General features: G+C 33.7%; 1 protein-coding gene across 1 annotated transcript in view; it reads right to left on the reverse strand.

Moving 5' to 3' along the window:
- GBE1 (1,4-alpha-glucan branching enzyme 1) overlaps positions 1 to 21,580 on the reverse strand; it is a 281,717-nt gene that overhangs the window by 127,831 nt on the left and 132,306 nt on the right. Inside the window, 4 exon segments of the mRNA XM_047722078.1 lie at positions 6,773 to 6,982; positions 10,260 to 10,350; positions 12,529 to 12,664; positions 13,452 to 13,577. Of these exon segments, the coding sequence (XP_047578034.1) occupies positions 6,773 to 6,982; positions 10,260 to 10,350; positions 12,529 to 12,664; positions 13,452 to 13,577 (563 nt within the window).

Genomic DNA, 21,580 nt, shown 5'->3' on the forward strand with positions numbered 1-21,580 from the left:
AAAGTAGTTTATTTTTAAAAAATTTATGATTTTAACCTAAGAAATTTTATTTTTAAAAAGTCTATGATGTTAACCTTAATCTAACTAAAAATGGTCTAATTCAGTGATTTATAAACTTTTTTGATTGTGTACCCTATCAGTGAAAACTTTTAAACACATTCTTCCCTATATACCTATTTATTAACTGTATATATGTGACCCTTTATTTATTAGAGAAAGAGAGAGAGAGGGTGAATGAGAGAGAGCACGAGAGGAAGGAGGGTCAGAGGGAGAAGCAGACTCCTGCTGAGCAGGGAGCCCGATATACGGCTTGATCCTGAAACTCCAGGATTATGACCTGAGCTGAAGACAAACGCTTAACTGACTGAGCCACCTAGGTGCCCCAAAACTAATTTTGAAATAAAGATAAAATAATTAAGGGTCTGGTTAAAGTTAAAAGTCACTTTGATATGTGATTTTAATGCCATAACAGCTCACTAAAATATATGGATATGAATGAGAAGATCAATGACTATGATTATTACATTATGAAATTTTTTTCAACTCCTTCCATCATCTACCATCTTTACTGAAATCTGACTTGTATATTTCCGTTTTCCCTGAAGTTAGGTTAGTTTTGCTGAGTAACCACAAGAGGATTCATTTGTATTTATAACCAATGGGCTTAAGATATACTAAAACTGAAACCATCTTAAGAGTTTGGTAAACACTACCTCCAAGATTTATGTGTATGCAAGGAAATTTTATGACTGAAATTGTGGCAATAAAATAACAATGATGGAAATTTTTTCTTGGTATTTTCCTCCAATGTTTTCTCCATGGTAGAAATTTCCTTAAAGAACATTACTTCAAGTTAATTTTTAAAATATCGCCTGTACCCTGAAGGGAATGACTTTTCAGTCTGTTCTTTCCCAAACTTCTGATAAGCATATGCTCAGGAGTTAACCAAGCATAAAGGCTTTGTAATACATCCTAGGACATATGAATCTTTAAGTTTTCCAGATAATATCAAACTGTTTCCAAAAGTAGTTGTACACATTTACCTTTACTATTTTATTTTTGTTATTATCTATTTGTTATTGTGGTCATTTTTTTTTTTTTAAGAGAGCATGCGGGAGTCACTGTGGGGAGGACAGCGAGGAGGAGTAGAAGGGGCAGAGGGAGAGAGAGAGAATCCTAAGCAGACGCCACACTGAGTGTAGAGCCTGACTGGGGGCTCGATCTCACAACCCTGAGATCATGACCTAGAATGAAATCAGGAGTCAGACACTTAACCAACTGAGCCACCCAGGGGCCACATGGTCATTTTTGCTGCAGGAAAAAAGTGAAATTATTTCACCCAATGACATGGCTTTTTGGTTTTTGCATTTAAGAGACCACAAAGAACTACATGATTTTTTTTTTAATTTTGTTTTTTATAAACATATATTTTTATCCCCAGGGATACAAGTCTGTGAATTGCCAGGTTTATAGCACTAACCATAGCACATACCCTCCCCAATGTGCATAACCCCACCCCCCCTCCCAACCCCCCTCCCCCCATCAACCCTCAGTTTGTTTTGTGAGATTAAGAGTCACTTATGGTTTGTCTCCCTCCCAATCCCATCTTGTTTCATTTACTCTTCTCCTACCCCCTTAACCCCCCATGTTGCATCTCCTCTCCCTCATATCAGGGAGATCATATGATAGTTGTCTTTCTCCGATTGACTTATTTCGCTAAGCATGATACCCTCTAGTTCCATCCATGTTGTCACAAATGGCAAGAACTACATGATTTTAAAATAATTTTAGAAGTTTCTATTCATGTCCTAGATGCTTAGTTTTTAAACATCTTGCTAATCATGATGGTGCCATACACTCCTTAGCTAATATATCAGTGCACAATAATCCTTAAAACTGATCATTAATAACTGATTTGATCATGATAAAATATCATATATAAATATGCTAAAATTTTGTTTAGAATATTAGCAACTATATTCATGAGGGTTTATCCCAGAAATGCAAGACTGGCCTAACATTCAAAAATCAATAAATGGAATTTGCTATATTGACAAGCTAAAAAAAGAAAAGACATACGATATCATAGTCTTCTTAAGATATCCACTCTAAACAGGGAAGACCCCCATGAATTTCCTTCCACATTCTAACTTATAGAAAAGGCCGACCATGATTAAAAATCCAATTATTTTAGTGTCCGTGCTAAGAAGTATTTTATTCTATTCACGATTATGACCTTAAAAAACAAACTGGATTTACTTTTGTTTCTAGAAGGAACTCTATCTAGTAACTCAAGATAACAATAGAGTATCTTCCTACCTAACAGTTGTTTCACCATGGACCCACGCCGATGGAATATAATTATACTACCTCTGTATCCAAATGTAATAAGGTTCAGGGAAAATATGAGCATTAGCTCTACTATGTTACCGCCTTTGGCATTCAATATCTTATCTCTGAAAGAAATAGTCAACAAAGATAATGTACTCATTTGAAGCTTTAGTTATAGTTAAGGCATAATAATTGTTTAAGATCAACAAATCTGCAGTTGTCTTGTTATTTTACCAAGTGCATTTACATAGTGTCAGATGAATATGCAAAACACAATTTAAAACTGAGACCTCTAAATTGTATCCATTATTTCTTAACTCTAGAAACTTCAGGAACTTATAGGTGACAGATTTGTCAGAAAGTTCTCTTTACCAACTAAAGTAAGGACAACCCAATCTCTGTTATGAACTGTCATTAGTAATTTAGCAGAGCTAGAAGGCAGTTCAGCTGAGTAGACAGAAAATTAAAACATGGGCAGCTCCTGATTGGAAATTTATTCATAGCAGGTAATGAAACAGCGCAGTCAGGATCTCTGGTATTACTCAGAGTGAGAGATTTAATTCTGATAACTCTGATGATGGCACTTGAATCAGAGATTATAAACGGTGACAGGTTGTGACATATAGATAGGATGAAATGAGCATCAGCAACATATCTTACAGAAGCTGATTCTATATAAGATTAATTTTTTCAAACAGTAAATAAAATAATTTCAAAAATTATTACAAGTTTTCAAAGAGGAGGCTTAGGCCTTACATAAACCATGTACCATTTTTATATATACTTTTCCATGGAGGATATTAATCAACAAATCAAAGATAAGGGCTGGAAAAGAACTTACATTTTAAAATATGTAGCTTCTGACTTTATCTGGATAAGGAACAAACCCAAAATTACAGGCAGAGTAGCTACTTTATGGGGAGAATATTAGTGAAGGCTAGGTTTTCATGTGTTATTTGTGTGTTTAATGAATTTATGTTCATTAAATGCACTCAGGTACAAAGAATGCTATTTATATTTATTAAGAATAATAATTTTTTAAATTTTGGATAACATGTGCCTTTTTATACTCTCTATCAACAATGACATTACTTTTATAATGAAAAGTATATTTTTTCAAAACTTGCTTATTTTAGACAAAACTCTACCACAGAAATATGGCTTTAAAAAAAAGTATTTCCTCATAGATGGGTATTTCAATATTTTTTTGAATTTGTGAAATGGCATATTCATTGTGTTTGGTCAAAACTTGTTAGATGTAGGGATTTATTTATTTATTCCTAAAGATTTTATTTATTTACTTGACAGAGAGAGAGAGAGCACAAGTAGGCAGTGTGGCAGGCAGAGGGAGAGGGAGAAGCAGGCTGTCCACTGAGAAGGAAGTCGGACGCTGGGATTGATCCCAGGATCCTGGGATCATGACCTGAGCCAAAAGTAGATGCTTAACTAACTGAGCCACACAGGTACCCCAAGACGTGGGGATTTAGCATAAAAATTCTTTAACACTCCTGCCTTTGAATGAAAGGGTCTACATCCCCTGTCCTTGAAATTTTAACTGTTTGACCAACAGTTGACAGTAGGAATGATGCTCTGTCACTTTCTTGACCCAGACCATAAGAAATGGAAGCCTTCATGTCCTGTTATTTAGTATGTTCACTGTTGTCACAAAGCCCAAGTAGGCTGTGAAGTAGGCTCCAAGAAGAGGAGCTGAGGCCCTCTCGCCCACAGCCATGGCTGAGCTCCTAGATGACAGTGAGCACCAACTGTCAGTCATGTAAGCGAACCATCTTGAAAGTGGATCCTGAAAGCTCCACCCCTTAACTGAGCCACTCCAATTGACACAACATGAAGAAAGGAAGAGGTGTCCTCCTGAGCTGTGCCCAAATTACAGATCTGGAAGCAAAATAAACAACTGCTATCTGAAGTCACGAAATCTTGAGCTAGTTTGTCAAGCTGCAAAGAGCAATGTTATTTTACATATTTTACATAACATACAATGTTATTTTACATATACATATTTTACATATGCTATAACTAATGAGAATAGAAGAAAATGCAAAAGAAAAGCCTGATAAGTTTCATCAAATTACTATAAATTTTGTGAAAAAAGCTTTTAATAATTGCATGAAGTATTGAGAAAATAATTCTGAGTCCTAGAATCTTTAGTATTTCATATATTAAGAAACCTAAGTATTAAAAAATTACTTGTTTAAATTTAGTGATTTAAATTATTTAATTTGGCTTTGTAGGGTTTTATCTATATTATATAATGATGTCATAACTAACCAGTATAAACTGATACAGAAAAACCTGATCCTATTAGATTGGAAAATACAGAGATCACATAGAACAACATATAGAATGATAAAATGGACATCAAATGGAACTATATTTACAAAGGACTAAGCCTATATGATATAATGCAACCAAAAAATTAGTCATACTAAAAATAAAAAGCCAACAACCATGCTATATATTATTTGCCAAAAGCAAGCCCCTGAGAAAGATTAATAGTTAATTCCATAACAAAAGAAAACAAGTATTAAATAAAATGTTAAATATGCCTTAGCTTCTACAATAGAAATGTTTCTTAAAACAATTGTGTATAATCCCTTTTCTTTAGAAAATTGGATAACTTTTAATGGACTGTGAGAGTTCGAAGTAGAGAAAAACACATTATAATAAATATTTTAATAAAATAATCATTTGTAACATAAAAATCTACCCACTTAAAGTTTTTTTTTTAAAAAACACAGTTCTACAGAATAATTCTGTTATAACACAAAAATGTAATCACTTAATGCATGTCTTTCCTAAGGTACAGTTCTACAGTATAGAGTCAACTCTTACTCATCTAAATATGAACCAGAGGGTTCAATTAAATGTATCATTGCCCACAATCTATGTTTCCAAGATTTTCTCAAGAGTGGAGTTATACCACAGAATTAGCACAGGTTCAGGCCTTTTTACTTGTTATAAATCTGTAGTAGGAAAAGCAATGTTCAAAAAGGTGACACAAATACAAAATACCTTTACAAAGGGAATTGTATTAGCCCCCAAACTCTGCCTCCTCTTATAATGAAAAACCTGAGAACCAGAATGATTAATCGATTTGTTCCAGAATGAAACTAGGCCTGGAACCCTGCCACCCGCTTCTACCTCTTGTCTTTTCTCATATGTTATGCTCCTTTGTCTGGCCTGAGTAATTCCTACACGGTTATGAAATATAAAACAATGTATAATATTCTGGAAAAAGCAAAGCAAAACACTTTCCTCCACATGAAAGTCACCTAAATTATGTTAAAAAATTAGAAATCTTAATTTTGTCAGAGTTCTTGCTAAAGCATTTTTCTATACTGCTCATTTTCCAGGTACATGTATGTTTCTGTATAATGCAACAACTAAAAGAAAACTCATTAAATTTCTTTAAAAAATATTATAAAAAATTAGTTATACATTGATACTCTGCTACTTTTAATATTCCCAACAGCATGTTTTCATCATATTTTCACTTATAATCAATAATGGATACAAACTGATAGTATTTTTGACTTTTTGAAATATTTTTGCCATTTGTGCTATTTAGTCACCTAAAACATCCTTCTATTTAAATGGTAAAAGAAGTCAGAGATGGGTTTAACCCATTAAGTCTTAGTTTACTTTTATGTAACGTGGTCGTAACAACAGGACTTACCATGTATAAGTAGAGTTGCTATGCAGAATAAATAAAATATATAGCTAATATATCTAAAACACTTAGCATCATCCCTGACATATTACATACTAATAAATGTTAGTTGTTATTGAAGTTATATTAATTTAGCTGTGATCAAAAACATGGCAGTATTATTTTTTTTAAAGATTTTATTTATTTGACAGAGAGAGAGAGAGAGATCACAAGTAGGTAGAGAGGCAGGCAGAGAGAGAGAGAAGAGGAAGCAGGCTCCCCACTGAGCAGAGAGCCCGATGTGGGGCTCGATCCCAGGACCCTAAGACCATGACCTGAGCCGAAAGCAGAGGCTTAACCCACTGAGCCACCCAGGTGGCCCAACATGGCAATATTATTAAGACAGCAAAATACGAAGTACAATTTTTAAAAACTGCCTACTTAAAACAATGTGCATATTTCTATTAAAAGGGGATTTGCTATAGTTAATTCAACCTCATAAATTCACCTTAATCCTTTTAAATGGCGATGTAACTAATATATTTTAAATGACCTAAGACTGGTAAAACTGATTTTTAATGCAACTTACCACAAATACATGTGCTATACAAAACAAGGTAAATTCTATAAGTGTGTTAAAGATTTCTTATAAAATTTTAATTAATCGAAATAAGATATTATATACCAATGAAAGACCACACACACACAATGAATTTAGTAATGCTCCTTGAAATCTTTTTTAAACAAAGACATTTCCATATGATATGTACTTACTTGGAGTAGGCAAACAATCGACTATCCCAAAGATCATGATTCCCTCTAGGTCCAGAATGAAAGTAACAGGAATCTGTCCCATCAAACATGTTCAATCCATCTTCTGAATTTTTTGAAGCATGGCTGTGTACCACATCTAAGAGGACTGTAATACCCATTGAGTGAGCCGTGTCAACTAATTCTTTTAGCTCCTCAGGAGTTCCATAACGGCTAAACATAAAGAATAAAGCAAAAACAAAATCATTTCATATTTAAAGCAAACAATTAATCATTTATTGTGTATCAGTTGTTTTGCCAGTACAGTACTAGGTACTTTAAATATGCAAATTCAATATGAAATACGCAAATTCAATATGATATATTACTAAGATATAACTTAAAGTGGTAATATTTTCTATTAAACAAAATTTAAAGGCATTCAATAAAGCACAATAATAATTTAAATCTAGTTATTAGATGTAGGTTTACATCCCAAAGAAAATTCACATCTTGAGTAAGTAGCAGTAAATTTCATTTCTCTACACTCAGAGCTTCTGATTTCTTTCTCCATGCCTACCTAGCCTGGAGAGCATTGTCACCCCCCTTCATATACTTGGCCATTCCCGTGAATGTGTATGCTTGGGGTTGGAGGCTCTTGGAGTATTTCTTTGAATATCCTTTGTGCCTTGAGTGAAGCCATCCCCCCTGCACTTACTTATTCCCAAACTGGAATGACCTCAGATGCCAGAAGGCCAAGAGACTGTGCCAAGTCTGTCACTACCCAAGCAGAAAACATGGGCATAGGCATGTGCGTTTGTGTTAATAGCAGTTTTCTTGTCTGTATGAAATAGAAAACAAATCACTCCTAAGAGGGAAGGTTTTTCTTAACCCATGTGAAATCTCAATATTGGCCTCCCATAGCATCAACTTTGCTTTTAAATAAGTAATCACCCAATCCCCCTTGTGATTATTTATTGTCTCACTTCCTCACCTGAGTGCAGGGACTGTGACTACCTGGTTTCCCATGATACAGCACAGTGCTTAGTACATAGCAGGTCTCCTGGTAGCCAACCCACTGAGCACTAAGACTTAGCTTTAAAAAATGCAAGTGTGATCATTTCATCTTTACTTAAAATCATACTTGCACTTCATTGTCCTTAGGATGAAGACTGTGGGTCTTATCATAACCTACTGCATTGCTTAATTTGGCTCCTTCCAATAACTTTAGATATATGAAACTTCACCCTTTTCTCTCCCTATTGCAGCCATCCAGCTTTTTTTCCTACTCAGTGAGCAGCGTGTTCAGAGAATAAAGAGCCTTAAAATTTCATTCATTCATTTGTTTTTTCAACAAATACTTATTAAGCTATCTACGATGTGTCATGGAATTTTCTATACTCTGGGATTCAGCAGTGAACCAAATAAATATCATTGCCCTTATGGAATTTACATTCTATTTGGAGGACTACAAATAAATAAGCAAAACATGGGGGGATGTCAGATAGCAATAACTTCGCTAAGGAAAAATGAAGTCAAGTCACTGGTAGAAAAGGCGGGTCTGCTATTTCAAACAGGGTTATCAAGTGAAAGTTCCATGAAGAACGCAATGCTCAAATGAACACCTGAAAGAAGAAGGGAATAAGGCATGTGAATGTCTAAAAGATAGAATGTTTAGAAAGAAAGGGCACTGGGGAAATAAGGTAGGAACACTTGAAAGGAAAGCAAATAGGCTAGTGTGGCCAGAGTGGGATGAGCCCAGAGAGTCAGCCAAGACCCAGATCACAGGAGGTCTTATGGCCCAAAATAAAAGAGCTTTGACTTAACCTGAAAGAGATAGGAATCACTAGAAGGTTCTGAGCAAGAGAGTGACATGATCTTTTATTTTAAAGTGGTGACCAGACATGTGTACGGAGGGAGAGAAGGCTAGGAAATGGGTAGGAGAACAAGAGAAAACAGTGACTGGTTAAAAGGCCACTGAGGGTGCCTGGGTGGCTCGGTTGCTAAGTGTCTGCCTTTGGCTGAGGTCATGATCCCAGGGTCCTAGGATCAGACCCTGCACTGGGCTCCTAGCTTGGCAGGAAGCCTGCTTTCCCTCTCCCACTACCCCTTGCTTGTGTTCCTGCTCTCATTGTCTCTCTCTCTGTCAAATAGATAGATAAAATCTTTCAAAAGAATTAAAAAATAAGACTACTGAAATAATACAGGTAATAGATAATGGCAATCTGGACCAGGGTAGGGGCAGTTGAAGAAGCAGGATTTGGGAAACATTTTGAAGTTACAAGGTGGTTAGGTTTTATGATAGCTAGAGTATAGGAATGGACAAAAAGGGAGTACAGTGGAAAGTGTATTTAAACCGTAAGAGTGGATGACATTTGATGAGACCCCCCAATATATGTCATACACAAACAGAACAGAATGGAACCACGGGCTAAGGCCTGGAGGTCCAATATTTAGTGGTCAGAAAAAGCAAAGGAAATTTAAAAAAAAAAAAAAAGAAGAAAGAAAGAAATAAAAAGCAGCAAGAGAGATAGGAAAAACCCAAACAGGAGGATAATAGTTTTCCTGAAAACCAAGGAAAGAAAAATGTCCTAACAAGTTACAAGTAACTAATTGTGCCAAACACTGCTGACAGTTCAAGTAAGTTAATAACTGATCAGTGGACTTAACAGTGTGGAGGTCATCAGTACACTTGACAAGAGCAATTTCAATGAAGAGGTGAAGAGCCTACTTGGAATGAGTTCAAGAAAGAAGAGGAATGAAAGATTTAGAGATTGTAAATATAGGTAATTTATTCAAGGGAAATGACTATAAAGAGAAACAGATAAAAGGATCAGTATCTTTTCTCTATGCCTGGAATGCTATCTCCTATTCCTACTTCACCCCTCCTCCAGTTCACTCTTAATTATGTTCTGGATCTCAGTTCCAACATCAGTTCAGATCTAATCTAAACTAATTAGATCCCTCATTCTATGCTATTATAGCACTCTGTCATTTTCTTCTTTGCTTTTATCATGGGTAGAAATCAACATGTATGATTACTGGATTAACATTATATGCCACAACAGTGTTAGTTCCATGAGGTGGAGACAATGTTGGATTTAATCAACTTGTAGTCATTTAGTTCAGTACTTCTTCAATTACATAGGACCCCTTGGTGTCTTTCTGCCCAGAGAGTCACATTCCTTGGATTTTAGCCTGGAAAGGACAATTTTTCTGCAGTAGTATGTCCTACTAAAAGCCTTCTCAGTCATATTCCTACATAACCAATCTTTTTTTAGAAAAGGACGTGAGCTCTGGCAATAATGACTTCCATGAGACATGATTTTCTAAGTAAGTCTTGGACCTCCAAATGCATGACAATTTCAACAGGTTAATTGGATATTCTTCATCAGAAATCATTTCATGAAAAGCAGTGTTGAATCATGGCCAGACTCTAAGGCTTGATGGGGTAAAAACTCATTTTTTTTTTCTCAAGTAAAAATGGTTGTAATTGGGAGTTTCATTCTACCTTGAAGCTGCAAAGAAGCTCGTGATCTGGTAACCAAAACTGGCATAGTAAGCATGCTCCATAATCGCCATCATCTGAATGCAGTTGTAACCTATACAAGCAAAGGTCACACAGAGATTAAAAGCAACATTAAAAAAAAAAAGAGAAATAAAAAAAAATAAATCTAGCATCCTTGTTCTGAAGACATTAAATTTTACATACTATCATTTACATATAAATGATTTGATCACTTTGAAAAGTTCTACTACTTCAACATCTTTTGCTTGTCTGACCTTCTAACACAAAATCGGATAGTTAGTTCTTGAGAGTTGTACTCTAACTAGCTATTTGAAATGTCTTCATTTTAACGAGTAATAAATGATATGCAAATACACTCTTAATTTGACTTTAGAATATTAAAGATGGCAATCTACATATGCTAAACTTCAGTTGCACTTGTAATATTCATAGTGAAGATTATGAAAGCTAAATAAAAGTAACCAGTTGCATGCCATAAACTTTTTATTTTACCCTTTTCTTTGTATTTCAATTATTTCTATCACATAACATAAGATATACCAGTAAATTCATTCTTCCACAAGGTAGCTTTTACAAAGCCAGCATTAATTCTTCTACTTTCTGCAATTTCAATACCTGATCAAGTACTCCAAAGTTGTATGAATGCACACACAGGCACACATAAAGCATTTACCAATATGTTTTTAATATAAGTAAATAAAGAAGAAACTTTGATCTTTAAAAAAAAAACTAAGAAAGCATTTTTTCCTTCAAATTTGGTAAAATTTGGTAAAACTTTCAAATATGATTTGACTACTTTGAAAGTTACATTTCTGTAACATACATAGAAAATACTCTGTTCTCAAAGTCCAATTCATGTCAGTATAGCTTCTCATGTACATATTTCAGCAATGGATTAATATTGGAACAACTACAAAGTCACATTCAGATTTAGAGATTCATGTTTAAACTATGGTTCATAATCTGCTGTTGGCTTTTTCATTATAAAAACAATCTAACTCTATCACATTTCTATCATGATAGAAATATGTACATAAACTCCTGCTCAGAAAACATAAATCAATTATATATTTTAACAAAATAGAGTTTGTAGTTTATTTCTCTATTATGAAATAAATACTATTCTTATGACCAAGCACCAATTTATGGTTTTGATTATTAATTTTATGGCATTACTCATTCTTAGATTCATTTATGTTCAGAGTTCTGAACTATTCAACTGAAACACAAAAATGAACAAGAGAATTCTTGTTCTGTCAAACCTTCTGCAAGATCTGGGTCATAAACAATGTATTACAGTATGAAGTGGCAGAACATCTCAAATACGACAATTTAAATGTAACACCTAATAAATATAATTAATATTAAATTCTTCATATATTTAATTAATTTTGGTTTCTGAAATCTGACCTCACCATCACAGACAATTAAGATCTATGTATAACTAAGAACTTTAACAGTGAGTTGCAAACCTTTCTTCTAGACAAAGTTTGGACTGCCTACCAGAAGCAGAATAATTAAATGTACTTTATCTTCCTTCCTAGCTGTTGGAGCAGGTGCTAATATGCTGTGAAATGATAAAAAAGCATTACCAATAAAAAGAAAAATAACAAATTTAAAGCATTCTGAATCAATAATTCCGCAGTACACTATTAACTCTCCTGGTTGGTCCCATGAAGACAAGGATCTGTGTCATTACAGTCCAACATAAAAATACCTAGAACAGTGTGTCTTAGAAAAAAAGATGCACCATAAATATTTGTCAAATAAGTCATCCAGACCAGAGATATATGTATATATGTGTGTGTGTGTGTGTGTGTGTGTGTGTGTGTGTGTGTGTATATATATATATATATATATATATATACATATATAAAGTAAGATTTTTTTTTCCCTAACAGACTAAAACGAACAGGCTATAATCAATGACCACTTAAATTGATAAAAGTTCTCTCCTGAAAAGAAAAGTAATTATGCTTACATATTTATCTATAATTTGGAAGCCATCAGTTCACATTACTTAAAATTGAAATTGGAATAATATCTTGAATTCTTATGCTCTATCTTATTCCATTTCTCTTTTCTATGCTATCACTATTACAGGGCAATTTGAGAAGCCTAAAATAAAATGCATTTCTATTACATATTTAATCTCTTAACACAAAAAAAGAGACACTTGTAATTAGCTTTTCTAATAAGAGAACAGACTCATTAAAATTTTATCTGAATAAAAATCACAATTATTACTTACCAAGGTCTTTGATTCTTGGTAGTACATTGCATGTAAAATGTTTATAAGAAGCTATTTTTCCTTCATAGGAAGAAATTCCCACATGAGATTCATAAATTCTTAGACCTCTTGGCTTCTTTGGTTTGGAATGCTTAAACTACAGAATATAAAATTAAATTAGATCAGAAATACAGGTATGATACTAACTGATTAAGCATGTTAAATGAAATGGTGAATCAACTCAAATAGTTTGGAACTGCTTTCGCATATGAAAGGCATTTGGCTACATCCATTAAATTTTCTCTTGAAAAGAAATTCCTTTTTAGGATCATGTTAATGGATCTGTTTTACAAGAGCAATCATGAAATGGCTTATGCCTTATCACTGAATCTTAGAGAAAACACAAGAGTTTAAAATGCACACATAATTATTAAAGGCAAAGCATTTATCAACAAGCTCCAGTAATGTAGAAGACAAAAAAATGAGTTCAAAGATACATATAAACCTTGACAATAATACGGCCTTAAAAATAACGCGAAATAATACATTCATGAGGTATCTTCCCTATACCCTGTTCCTAAGGACACTGATCCTGCTTCAAACCAATGACAATGAGAAATATTATATCACTGAAGAATCTGTGATGAATCAGAAATTGTGACTAAAAAAAAAAGCAGTATCCCTTTCAGGTCACTATGTAGAGATTTCTATCTCCTTCCTAACCTCAGAAACACAAGATAAAACAAGAACTCACATCTACATTTTATTGGCTACAGATGATGGACTCTGATATATGTATAGTATACCGGGCACACTATGATGTAAAAATATAAAACTGGCAGTGAAGAGAGAGGTTGAACATTACTATAAAATTTATAAAAGTAAAAATTAATTTTCCTAGAAATATTGGAACAAGAATTTATTTAAAGATTTGTTGTTCTCACTTTATATGGGTGTTCTGGATCCCAGTGTATCCAATCATAATTCACATTATCACCTTCACGAGTCACATACTTCGCCCATGGTGAAATACGATACAAGATCTCTCCACTTTTACTCCTAATAACTACCTAAAAAGAGAACGAGATGTTATTGCTTTAAAATACTTTGAAAACGCTAAGATAACACCTAAGAGTTTATGAGCACTGCTACGTTATAGTAAGAAGAGAAGGAATGGTCATAAGAATCTAAACCACCATACAAATCTGTACCCTTAAAGATGTTTAAATTCGGGGCGCCTGGGTGGCTCAGTGGGTTAAGCCTCTGCCTTCAGCTCAGGTCACAATCTTGGGGTCCTGGGATTGAGTCCCACATCGGGCTCTCTGCTCAGCAGGGGGCCTGCTTCACCCCCTCTCTCTCTCTGCCTGTCTCTCTGCCAACTTGCAATCTCTCTCTCTCTCTTTGTCAAATAAATAAATAAAATCTTTAGAAAAAGCTATTTAAATTCCATGGATTTTACTTTCTTTTTTTTTAAAGATTTTATTTATTTATTTGATAGACAGAGACCACAAGTAGGTAGAGGCAGGCAGAGAGAGGAGGAAACAGGCTCCCTGCTGAGCAGAGAGCCCGACGTGGGGCTCGATCCCAGGACCCTGGGATCATGACCTGAGGCGAAAGCAGAGGCTTTAACCCACTGAGCCACCCAGGCACCCCTGGATTTTACTTTCTTATCTGTTATAGTATATGACCTTAAAGTCACTTCCAGCTGAAATATTTTATGATTCTCTGGCAACTTCCATCATTGCCAATGAACCATTAGAATGGTTAATTAAAGCAGACAGAAAGTAGGTAGTAAAAAGACAAGAATATTTTTTGGAAACTACTGTGAATAAGTCAACAGGAGGACATAACCCTACTATGTGTTAAAAAAAAAAAAAAGTAATGAGCTATAGTGCCATCTCTTTCATTATGTTTTCATAGCAATTATAACATTTTCAAGAAGCTAAAGGAGGAAAATGAGTTTTGATTAGCATTTGTATTGTGCATACACAAATATACATACACGCACAGATATCATCCTGCAAATATTTTCCACCTCTTTTCAACTTCTTCTATACCTTATTCCAAGTATGCTTTACCATATAAAACCAAGGATTTCCCCCTTTCGCCATCCATTCCTATATTTGCCAATATTATCACTACTGTTATCAATAATAAAAAAAAAGCAAATCCACCCTTATAGACTTAATGTTGAATAAAAGATTTTGAATTTATCAACATGGTTAAATAACAATGTGAGCCACATGAGCAGAGCTTCCAAGATTGAAATGGTAGCTTTTTTCTTAAGTCTCCTTTTTTAATTAAACCTTCTAAACATAGGTATAGGATGATCAAAATTGTTCAGATTAGAAGCTATATTATGCCCTTAGCATTGAGAGAGAATATAGCTTTAGTCTCCTCAAATAGAGAAAAGCTCTAATGTGCATAATTCTTGGTAATTAAATATTTGTGTAATGTTTACAGTTTAGAAAAGATTTTCATCATTATACCTTACTTAATTCTAGAGAATCTTTACTACTCAAATATCAAGTGATACTGACTTGCCAAAAGTCACTGAATAGCAGAGCCAAAAGCTAAACACAGAGACTCTGATACTCACTTTCTTTGCTCTTAATAGGCAACCACAGCACTTTCTGCAGACACCAAAAAATAATAAATTATCATTTATGATGGAAGAGCAGGTGAGTGGTGAAAAGGAATGTCTAACTCACATGAACAAAATTCTTTCTCCTTCATTAGGCCTTCTACTTATTGAAACCACCGACTGCTAAGTATTGCTAGGATTCAAATAATTATCATAAAAAGATGAATGAATAGGGTTCATCCATTTCACTAGTATTCTTTCTAAAAGATTTGCCTGTCCCTGAGGCACATGAATTTCTGGTATAATATACAATAGTAATATGCTTAAGAAAAGGTCCTTTGTCTCACTCATCAACTGAGAATAGGCCATGGGGAAATAAAATATAGTAATCAGTTTTCAGTAAATAACACTCTGCTTAATCCATCTATCTAACTTTTTTCTCCTTTGCAAAATGGTTCTACTTTCCCTCTGAAGGATGTTCATATACCCATAATTATTTGTGAAGGTGCCTGTTGGCAGAGAGAATATTTGAAACTTTAAGTAGAGGACATCAAGAATCTCCTCATGCTGACTGTAATTTACATATTCCTTAGAACATTAATTTGCTTGTTTTATACATGTCTATAGAGGCTACTGTGCTATGGGTGCTAGAAGGATGTCCATATTAATTTGCTTGTTTTACACATGTCTGTAGAGGCTACTCTACTAATTAACATTAATTTGCTTGTTTTACACATGTCTATAGAGGCTACTGTGCTATGGGTGTTGGAAGGATGTCCATCGATGTATCATATTCCTACATATTTTTCTGGGTATGCCAAGAATACAAGGCCTTGACAGTTACTGACAGAAGCCATTTCTCAGAGTTGTGTTTGTAGCATGCAATCCTGAGGAATAAGATAATGTCTCCTCTGAATATACTGAACAGGCTTCCATAAAAGAATGAATTCCCCAAGATGAATATTCTGGAGCTATGAGGCAAACCAACTGTGTGAGTAGCATCTATCAGGACCCCTTGGTGTCACTCCATGGGATTTGCAAGACAAGGAAAACCAATGCAAAGATGATGCTCATGCTGCTTACTGTGTGGTGACTGATAAGATCATTTGTCTCTGACCCAGGAGTTGTGTGCATTCTGCCAGACTGCATGAAACAGTAACAAGCTAAGTCATAAGCTCATAGGTAGGGTAAAATCATACTCTACACCTGACAAAAAATTATTTAATCATTCACTGAATGACTTCAATATTCTTGTTTTCAAAAGTTCCCTTTCTTCCTTGCCAGTTATTCCTTAGTATTGTTTGTTAGGATGGTAACTTTGAAATATCAAATTCCCTCTTTCCTTCTCAGTAACAGAATTAAAGTCTAGGTCCTTCAGTGATATAGTAAAGCAAAACTTCTCACCAAATCTGTAACACTTATCTGTGATCATTACATAAATGATAAATAAATTTCTCTGTTCTTTAGGCCCCTAAATTTTGGAAGTTTCTTTATTACACTAGTTCAGTTTTCCTAAGCACTCGACTACAGAAGCCACCTCAGATTGTTTTTGATTTGCTGTCCTTATTTGGTAACCAGCTAAGAGTATTATAATAAATCTAAGTAAATCAAATCTAAATTCTGAGATGTTCCAGTGAATGAGGAATATAATCTTTCTTGACTAAACTCTGCTCACAGTGTTTGGGGGAGAGAGCAATTCCTAAAATTTGGATCTCATGAGTTCAGATTCAGATGAAAGGTTTTTTAGATCATGAGATAAGACTTTACATCAAAATAGCACATGCTATAAAACAAATTGAAAAGAGATAGCTTGATAGATCTTTCAATGATAATAAGTCTAACAGGTGATGAAGAAGAAAGAATTCACTTGATACTACTAAATTCAAAGTCTTATACACTCTTAGTATAAAATAGTATAAGAGCTCTGAGTAGCAATTTGGCAATATGCATGAAAAAAGTAATTCTCAATGACTTAGCAATTCTACTTATAGAACTTTGCCATGGAAATGATCAGAGATGTGTCCAAAGAATTATATCCGTGTCTACTGACATTAGTGTTACTTTTATTGGCAAAAAGTGAATGAGTCAATAATATGTATAATAATATGTATAATGACTCAAAAAAAACTATAGTACTGAATTACATTGAAGGTTGTAAGAACATTCTTTCATGTCATGAAGAAGAATATACTGCACCTCCTAATGTAAATGCATACAAACCTATGGACTAAAATATTTAAACAAATAGAAAAAAATACTTAAATGATTGGCTATGGATAGATTATTAGTAACCTTTATTTCCTGTTTGTATGTGTATACATATCACTTCATTTCATTTGTATAACTGAGTTGGGATCCTACTGCAGGGCTTGATCCCAGGACCCTGAGATCATGGCCTGAGATGAAATCAGAGTTGGACAATTAACCAACAGAACCACGAAGGCACCCCTTCATTTGTATAACTTTTGATCAGAAACAAATAAGTATTTTAGTAAGGACCATAAATACATTAATTATATAATTGCATACACATTTGTGGAGGTATTCTATTCAAGTTGCATGCATTATGTACTTTAAATATATTGACACAGTGTTAAAAATAAAACTTCAAAAGTATATCAAATTATTTTAAAGGAATACCCTAATGAATACAATATCATGATGAACTTTTTATAGGACAAATCGATACTTTATAAAATTATAACATCTTATCACATGGTAAAAATATTATCAAGCTCCTTTTTAAAACAAATTATCTCTTTGACTTATGGGAAGTTACTATCAAAAGATAATAAATACACAAGTGTATAAAAGAAACCTCTACATGTACAAAAATCAAATTGACTTATGAGCTATATGAATTCAAATTTTATTTAGAAAATGTCACTTAGAACTCAAATAAACAATATAAGAAACAGTTTGGTAAAATAGTGAAGACCTTAAAAAATTGTGTGTGTGCGTGTGTGTGTGTGTGTGTGTGTGTGCGCGCGTATTCATTCATTCTGTAATGCCTTTTGAAATGCTTCTTGCCAAAGAATATTGTTCCAATGGACTGGAAAATTATGACATAATATGCACATCAGGTGGTCAACAATCTCATATAAAAACAGTGGATGTGTTCAGCTGGTTAGAAGTATTAGCATACTCTGGAAAATGGTATTGAATTTAAGTCTGGGTTTCATGAGTGAATGTGTAGAAGACCAAGAGGAAAGGCACAGATATGGAATACTATAATTCGATTTCTTAAATATACTACCAAAAGTACAGTCATAAAAATAACTATTTAGTGGCATACAGGTTAAAGTAAATAACCAAGCAAAGTCATTTCTAACTTATAAAGCAATGTTATCTCCACTTTTAAGCTACCTCTAAGTTATATAACATCTAAGTAATTTATACTATATAGAGAAAATATATAAATATTATATATTTATATATTTAGTACATATTATATACTAATATATACCAACACACACAAATATATATGTTGGTACATATATCAATATATATATAAATAAATATACATATACATATATATAAAACAATGGGTACAGATATACCAATGTACAATACTGAATATGAATATTCTGTCTGTGCATTTAAAATGTGACTGAATGCATATATATATATGTAAATATATATATATTTACAGAGAAAGAGAAGTATACATACATAGAAAATATACTGTAATTTGTTCTTAAGTAGTTTTAGAAGTGTGGGGGATGGGCTAGATGGGTAATGGGTACTGAAGAGGGCACTTGTGACAAGCTTTGGGTGTTGTATGTAAGTGATGGATCACTGACTTCTACTCCGGAAATCAATAACACACTGTAAGTTAACTAAAATTTAAATTAAAAAAAAAAAAAAGCATGGGGCAAAACTAAGAAGATAAATTTTTAGAAAAAGTAATCAATGTTCATAATAAAGTAGGAAAATAAGTGATATTCCAGAGAATGTGATGATTCTCTTTTTTTTTTAAACTTTTATTTTTATTTTTTTTTTAAAGATTTTATTTATTTATTTGTCATAGAGAGAGAAGCGAGAGTGAGCACAGGCAGACAGAGTGGCAGGCAGAGGCAGAGGGAGAAGCAGGCTCGCTGCCAAGCAAGGAGCCCGATGTGGGACTCGATCCCAGGACGCTGGGATCATGACCTGAGCCGAAGGCAGCTGCTTAACCAACTGAGCCACCCAGGCGTCCCGAATGTGATGATTCTATCAGTGAGTAGAATCCTAAAGAAATAAATGTTTTTAATATTTACAAATAACATAGTATAAATATTATTTTTTTTTTTAATTTTGTTAATGATTTATTTACCTGAGAGAAAGAGAGAGAGAGAGAAAGAGAACTCTAAGCAGACTACACTGAGCATGGAGGCAGATGCTGGACTCGATCTCATGAACCTGAAATCATGACCTGAGCCGAAATCAAGAGTCAGTCACCCAACCAACTGAGACACCCAGGAACCCAAACATTATTTTAAATGCATAGATATAATTATTAAAACTCAAAATAGCTTAATATAATTTTAAAGACGCTCTTAAACCTCATTTTAATTCAACTGAAGTTTTATATGTAATCTTTGTTTTAAAAAATGATATACGAGTATACTTTTTTCCCCATAGTTTTGTTTGTTCTTCTGACTTGGATCAGTTTTAAGATTCACTAACATTATGTAAGAATGAATCACTGTGCTATTTTAGGAGTCTCAAAAATGGCCCCTCAAAATATAGTCACATCCTATGCTTTAGAATCTGTAAATGATGCTTTATGTAACAAAAATAGGTCTTGTAGATATGATGAAAGAATCTTAAAATGGAGAGATTAGATAATCTAGATTACAAGAGAGAAAAATCACATTTATCCCTATTAGAGGAAACGAAGGATGTTTACACATCGATAGAAGAGGAAAAAGCAATGTGACCAAGGAGGCAGAGTGATGCAGACACAAGCCAAAGAATGCCGGCAGCCACCAGAAACTGGAAGGGGCAAAGAACAGAGTCTCCGACTCCAGAGGGATTGTGCTCATTCCAACACCTTGATTTGAGCCCAGTGGTACCAGTTTTGAACTTCTGGCTTCCAAGACTGTGGGAGAACAAATTTCTATTAAAGCCACCAAATTTGTGCAGCAGCCATAGGAAACTAAAATAGGAAGAACAAATTGCAGGCAATCATTTTTTAAGAATAATATGGAAAGTACTTAAATTTAGTTAAACATTGTCCATGCTGGAAAGAGTTAAAGTTATTTTATTGAATAGTCTAAATAACATATTTTATCTCTTATGAACTTCCTACTCCCCAAAAGAAGACCTCTACCAATGCATTTCGGTAACCTTCACTAAACAAGTCTCCTTGACAATTCCCAGAAAAAGCAAACTCCTTCAGAATACATGTTGCTGATCTTCAGAACTGATAGGAGAGCTTACAAAAAAAGTGAATTTGTAATATGCAGTTTTTATTATTAGTCTACCCCCATGTAATTATATTCAGAGATTGAATAAAAGGAACAACTCTATATGGTGCAAGCAAAAGCTCTGAATTCACCATAAGCAAAAGCTAAGTGGTTATTTTTTTTCTACCCTATATCTGATATATTTGCTTCATTAAATAGAGACGAGACTATTTCAAGGGTAATCAGTTAGCAAAAATAATAATAACAATGTTTACTGAAGGAATTTCATTCTGGATACCCTAATCAGGGATATCAGAAACACTATCTGATATTAAAAGATATTTCATTGTAAATTTTGAGTTTATATCTCAATTAACTGAGGGGAAAAAAACCAAGATACCAGTAAAAGTATCAAGGCAGTTTTCTAAATAATAACAAGCCCATAATACGTAAATGAGCACTTTGTTAAAATTTGATTGTTAAAATTATATTTGATTGTTAAAATTATATAATTTAGGTTTATGTATGAACTATAACTGGGATTACCATTGTCAACATATTGAGGCTGCTACGGGTACCAAATAAATATAACTCTGTTATTTGAATTTTTTAAAATTCTGTTAATTTTATCTGGATAATAAAGCTCACACATTTTAGAGATCTCCTTTTTGATCTCATAATTTAGACCATAAAATTGTTAACTCAAAAACCTTACATAAGTAGTGTGCATATAAAATCATCATAAAAATTATCACATCTTGAAAGACACATACAGATTGAAAGTGAGGGGATGGAATAGCACTGATCATGCAAATGGAAGTGAAAAGAAAGCCAGGGTAACAATACTTATATTAGACAAAATAGACTTTAAAACAAAGACTGTGACAAGAGACAAAGAAGGACACTATATAATACTTATATAAATACTTACACACCCAATATGGGAGCATCCAAATACATAAAAGAGTTACTAAAAAATATAAACGAATTGATTGTAATACAGTAATTGTAGGGGACTTCCACACCCCACTTAGATCAAAGGACAGATCATCTAGATAGAAAATCAATAAGGAATCAGTGGATTTGACTGACACACTAG

The sequence above is a fragment of the Lutra lutra genome, chromosome 1, assembly GCF_902655055.1.
Source record: "Lutra lutra chromosome 1, mLutLut1.2, whole genome shotgun sequence".
NCBI lineage: Eukaryota > Metazoa > Chordata > Mammalia > Carnivora > Mustelidae > Lutra > Lutra lutra.